The 6260-nt window shown below is 39.7% G+C and overlaps 1 protein-coding gene across 1 annotated transcript; it reads right to left on the bottom strand.

Moving 5' to 3' along the window:
* Positions 1-545: 545 nt before the first annotated feature.
* LOC147902410 (vacuolar iron transporter 1-like) lies at positions 546-2035 on the bottom strand. Its single transcript, XM_087373602.1, has 4 exons — positions 1786-2035; positions 1357-1442; positions 1126-1240; positions 546-988 (listed from the first exon to the last, which is right to left on the bottom strand). The coding sequence occupies exons 1-4, from the start codon at positions 1992-1994 to the stop codon at positions 610-612; spliced, it is 789 nt and encodes a 262-aa protein (XP_087229728.1). The 5' UTR covers positions 1995-2035; the 3' UTR covers positions 546-609.
* Between the last annotated feature and the right edge of the window lie 4225 nt (positions 2036-6260).

The following is a 6260-nucleotide window of genomic DNA, read 5'->3' on the forward strand; positions in this document are numbered from 1 at the left end:
CTATAAAACATCAAAATCAGCCTTGTATTTAACTTGCTAAAGTTTAAGTGTGTCCTTGTTAAGTATAAACTCATTTACTAAATTGGAAGCTTGCAAGCATTGTGGTTATTTTCTTTTCTTTTCTTACATGTTCTTGATAGTGAATTGATTAGACTAGATCAGGTGCTCCCAATAAATAATGCCACAATGTGGTCATAGTGTGTTCTCTTTGAGTAGAGGAATATATCACATTTTATTATGGTCTCATAATTAACAATGCAACTTTGGGAAGTCACTCATAACTTGCAACTGTCCAAGATAACTTAGAATATCAAACTCGACCTTTCCTCGAGAAGGTACAAGCGTATAAAAGCATGTAGGTGGACGTAAAGGAGTGCCTTGAAAGAGAGGTTTGAACTTTGCCTCCCTTAGCACACTTGTCGTGCAAAACAAACCGTGATTACCATGATACTGAGATGGTCAACTCCTGAGTATTAACACCAGCTATGAGAGCGAACTAGGATCTCACGCATGCTACAATCTTCGACTGCGCTTGCTGGCGGTGATGACTAGGTTTTTTTTCGCCTTCAAAGAAAGTGGAGATCACTAATCACTTTATCTTCTGTATCCTTAGATTCCTGTCGTTAATCCTTTAAACAGCTGCATCCTAGTGGTCTGCTTCTGAGTAAACTTCTGCTTGCCTGTGTGCTGAGTCGCCTGAATAGCCCGAGCAAGCCCAAACGCAGCAGCTGAAGCTAATGCCCCAACTACTACCGTCTGCACAGCACTCTTCAACGGCTGTGTTCCTGTGAAACACCCCTTGAAAAATCCGAAAATGAACAAAGCGAACAACGTAATTCCTATGGACACGAACAAGGCCTCTTGCACGTGAGGTATGGCCATGTATGGGATGAGCGGGATGAGACCACCCACGATGTAAGACAAGGCTATTGTTACGGCACTCTTGAGAGCTCTCCCTGGATCAGGCTTCTCGAGTCCTAGCTCGAACCTGTCAACATAGGAGGTAGCATGTGTTAACCAATAGTCTTGAATTTCAAGCAAAGGAACCAGCAATGGATTTATTTTAAACATACATGCTCATCAAGACCATATGAAACGATCGATAGTACTGAGATTGTAAGAAACCTCATCATGAACTCGAGCCAATCTTCTGGCCGTTTCCTCAGAGCTTCTACTACTGGGCTGTATTCGGGAGGTTTGAGCCCGAATCTAGCGAGGATCTCGGCCACTTCATCCGCCTCTGTATTTCGAATATGCATGCTTTTAATCTACATTACCGAAACTCGGCGGAACGAGTGATTGTAATTGCCTTAGCCACATCAGAAATCAAGCATTAGAACATAGGGAAATACGAACCTTTGTCGGGTACTTCAACGATTTCATCCATTTCACGTTTCTCCTCACGGTTGTAGTGGTCCGTATCACTTTTGGCAGCCAAATACCTATCAATAGAAGCGTGTAAAGTTTCACGGACGATCCTGAACACTTTTGAAGTGCCTATAGCAAAAATGCTTTCACTGACAACTTAGCTCGTATGGGAATTAAGAGCATATATGCGTGTGGCAATTTACAATGCTCTATTGCAAACACCGCTCAGAAAAATGGTTGCACTGACAGCATATATAAGTGTGGCCATTTACGACGCTTAATTGCCAAAAAATCTCTGTGCACTGCCAACATGTCCATCACTCTGTGAGCATACCTCGGCCAAAAAGAGATACATTTTCTCTGTAATCCATTCATAGAAGGGGGGGGGGGGGGGAGGCAGAAGTTTAAAAAGGGTACCCGCCAAGGCCCATAGCAATGGCACCCGCTGCGACCTCCGCAAGGCCGGCAGTGACGACGATGGAGGAAGCCGCGGTGGAGCCAGAGAGACCGGCAGCCAGAGCGAAGGGGACTGTGAGGCCATCTGACATGCCGATGATGATGTCGCGGACGGTGTCACTGGACGTGAAGTGCTTCTCGACGTGGGAGGGGAGGACGGGGGCAGGCATGGTGATGAGAGGAGGGGGAGGCAAATTACCAAGGACAAGAAGGTATGGTAGATGGAGAAGTGAGGCAGGAGAGAGGAGGGGGGGGCTTTTTCATGAGAGAAATAAGGTTGGCGAAGAGGATGGAAGTGTAGCGATGGAGTGAGGTGGAGAGCTGAGAGAGCAGGAAGGAGTGTGGAGTACACGACCTGCTGGCCATGGTAGCCCTTGTTCGATGCTTTTGATTCGACAGGCACTCGCCCCTCAGTGGGTTTCTAGGATTAAATCCTCCTGCTGGCCATTCATCCCCCACTTAGCCTCTCAGCTCACAAGTGTTCAGCTACCTTGACGCAGACAAGCACTCACTGTGTGTCTCCCTTATCCCCTCCACATTTTTAACTTGTTAGTGATTTGCCCTTTTTCCTTGAGTCACAAACACAAACACAAACATAACGAGAGAGAGATTTTTTTCCTTAAAACACAAAGAGAGAGAGAGAGAGAGTATTTAGTTCCTAGCAACAATGCCAAGGAGCCAAGAGTGACTCTTTCAGAATTCAAACTCACACTAGAGAGATAGAGAGATTTCCTAGTACTTCCACATACACTTGCACATGCATGAGTGGATACGTCTTGGGAAATTCTGGTGAGCATATCACCTTGGGACAATTGGAGGTCTAGATGTACAGACACCTTGCACGGCTCCCAAGTTCATCCCACTCACACTTTGGCCAACATCTAGTTAGACATAGTACATACCTTGATGGTCATATGGGTGAGCATGTAGGGGTCTTCCCAGCAGGCAACCTCTACCATGAGGGTTGTATTTCTTAGAGGTGGAGTGGCTCCGAAGTCACCTTCAGGGCTAAGATGGCATTTTCAACCTCACCCTTGCTTGTTTCATTGCTTCATTTAGGAGTTTATTTTATACTCTTCTAAGGTATTTCATGTATTGGATGATGCTTTTTCTCAAGGAGGGTCTCTCATACTTAATAGAAGTACTTTGTGTGTGTGTATGTGTGTGTGTGTGTGAGTGAGAGAGGGACCGACCTCTTTATTGGCCGCTTTACACTATTAGCAGCATGCCTTGTGTGTGTGTGTGTGTGTGTGTGTGTGTACGAGCATGCATCTCTCTCTCTCTCTCTCTCTCTCTCCCCCCCCCTCCCTCTTCATCCCTTTAGAATGCAATTCTAGGCACTTCTGCAATTAAAATGTGTGCCCTTGGAAACCGCCATTGTTGCTAAAAAAAAACACCTCTAAAGGGATGACAGTGAGGAAATATGGCTAGATCCTTGCTCAAAACTTCCAAGTACTAACTGTCAAGCTATCATTCACTCATCGGCTACTTTGAATATGTTCGCAGTGATGAAAGTGGAGCTTTCATTTCCATCTTCCCAATCTACAATCTACAACACATATGCAATTTTCTCTAAACAAGAATCTATTCCAAGCTTCTTTTGTCCAAAACTAGTATATACCTACTTCATGTTGTTTTTTCTTTCATGCAACTAAGTAAGTTCTTCTTAAAAAAGGTAAAAGCAAAAGTACTCACTAAGGGAGAATATGCGAGAGTAGTGGCAAGCACTTTTGGGGAAATCTTTTGTACTTAAGAAATGACATTAGTTTGAGTGGCTAAAAATGTTTTTGGCATCAATATATATGGGCAAAGAATATTCTACATTTCTTGCTCTCTCTAGTCTGTGTCATCTTAGTCTTTCATACTCAATGCTATGTCTATAAATTACTATGATCCCATTGTTGACTCCCTCCATTCTCTATATATTACTATGTCTCTACTATTAATGAGAGCCATTTGTAACCATGATTTAGGAGAGCCTACTTGTTATCTATTTTGCTTCCTTTTCTAGTTTCTTTAGGCAAGGACATCATATGAAACTTTGATGAGTAGCACATCATGACCGTTGCAAGTTATTAAAACATCGAAGATACCTAGTGTTACTTTTACTTGTTTTCTTCCTTCCTTAGTAAATAACAAGACTGACTAAAAGTTAGGGCATAATAATCAAATTTATTTCAAAGATATTGACATTTGAGCCAAAAACCTTTTGGAGGAGTCCCATAATCCTTTTGCAACAACTTCAAGAAACCATGGTTTCATAGTCTTCACAAAATATAATGCTCGTTACTAAACCTTTAAAAAGAGGTTTAGAAATATAGTGCTCCTTACTAAACATTTAAGAAAACATTGAAACATTATAACTTCCTCCAACCTTTAAAAGTTGCAATGATAATGAAATGAATGTGTGATTATGTCCCCGTTTCAATTATGACCCCCCTTCATAATGAAATGAATGTGTGAAAATTATATCCCCAACATTGATGACTCCCACATTCTGATTGTTAAAAGTTTGGTTTCTATTGAAACATAATATGTCGTGTAAATTTGGCACTTTGTGGTTAATATTAACATCCTAGCAATGAATAACCACTCTAGCAATGACCAATGATTATAGTGAGGCCAATATACATATTCACATCCTAGTAATGGCTAACCACTTTAACAAGGCAAATAGTTGTAGGTTAACATTAACATCCTAGTAGTGACTAACTAATCTAACAAGGCCAATAGTCATAAGCTAATGCAAAGAGATGAGTAATGGTCCAATGTCGGGGGTGCACTACTAAGAAACCCTATTTATCACTTGCATTCATGGGGTATTAAAAAAACCCCTCAACTGAAATTTTATCCCTAATAAAACCACCCCTCTTTACTTATGAACTAACGGTTTTTTTCTAAAAGTGAATTAAAAAAACCCCTCCTACTATTGTAACCCTATTAAATTTTTTCCCAAGGTTGAATTAAAATAGCCCTCCTTTTGAATGCACGTGGTACACTAAATTTTTTTCAGGTGAACTCCCCGAGGGTCCAACACCCTAACCCTAATAACCTAGCAATTCCATGAGCTCCTTTTGATATTAAACGGTAAATCTTTGAAGTCTCATCCCTAGAATCTCCTACGACATTCTAGTTGTTAGGTGGTCCTCCAATTTTAAGCTTCTTTGAGTTGAGCTACATTTAGCTTGTTACTTTACTTCCTTGAGCAACCATTGATTGGGGCTTGGGTACATCTAGTCTTTGATATTGTACATGAAGGACCTCACATAAATCTCAATATAAGAGAGGACAAAATGCAGATTCTTAGATAGTCCAATAATATGAAAGGACTTCCAGTCTAGATCACAAAGAAACTCACAAGAAATCATCTAAAGAGAAAAGAAATAGAGTGTGCAAAGATGAAGGTAGCTATAAAAGATTGCCACGAATATCTATAGAGATGCCTTCAAGGTAGCATGTTCATGCTCGAAATAGTAAGTATGCAGTATACAAGATAGTAGATGCATTCATCATCATATACACTTTTTTAATGGAGTTGAACTTATAGAAAGGATTTGTAAAATCACCAATGAAACCATTGCAAAACACTCCTTATCTCATTGCATTATTGAAAGTGCTATCTAGAATTCTTGAATAATGAGGCTCTGTGTTTCTTTATGATTGTACTTTGTCTGCTCAAGTCTAAAGGAAGCTAGGGAAGCCTCCCCTAGATTTAAATTTTGTGTATTTTCCTACATATTCCTTGATCTCTATTGCCATTTTAACACCTAATTATGTAATGGATATGAACTTTGCATTGTATGTTTAATCTATAATATTTTCATCGCATATAGCTTTGTATCTCTCAATGGGACTAAGTGACAGTTCCTTTGAAAGCTTTTCTTCTACAAGAATTCTCTTATTCAAAGTATGCATTATAAATAGCAACTATGTGATAGGTCAACTAAATCTTTCCAATTATTATAAACCATATGGATTCTAAATATCAACTATTGATAGGTCAACTAAATCTTGCCAACTATTATATACACAACCATGTAGATAAAAGGGATTCTTCAAATGATAATTTAAAAAGAAGATAAAGGCTTATCTCATTTTGCTATTATCATGTATGGATAAAAAGCAAGCCAACATAGTATTCACTTCAAATTGAACCCCCACAATGAGAAAATCATTATCTAAAGTCCACTTTAAAATGCTTTAGTGCCTTTTTCTCGAATGGGCAGCCTTTAAAAACCTTCCCTTTTTATAAGTGCAAATAAAATATTACAAAATATTTAGTGTGAAGGGATTTTGTGTTAGTTCTTTTTTCATTATCTTTCAAGCCCATTTATCTATATATTGGGCTCGTAATTTAAAATTTGTTGGTTGAAACGTTATCATGTCAAAAGCACCAATTTAAGAAGCATTAACAAATGCAAATGGTAACTAAAGCT

The sequence above is a fragment of the Dipteris shenzhenensis genome, chromosome 4, assembly GCF_047967505.1.
Source record: "Dipteris shenzhenensis isolate YYH24624 ecotype China chromosome 4, Dip_SZ_1.0, whole genome shotgun sequence".
NCBI classification, from domain to species: Eukaryota; Viridiplantae; Streptophyta; class Polypodiopsida; order Gleicheniales; family Dipteridaceae; genus Dipteris; species Dipteris shenzhenensis.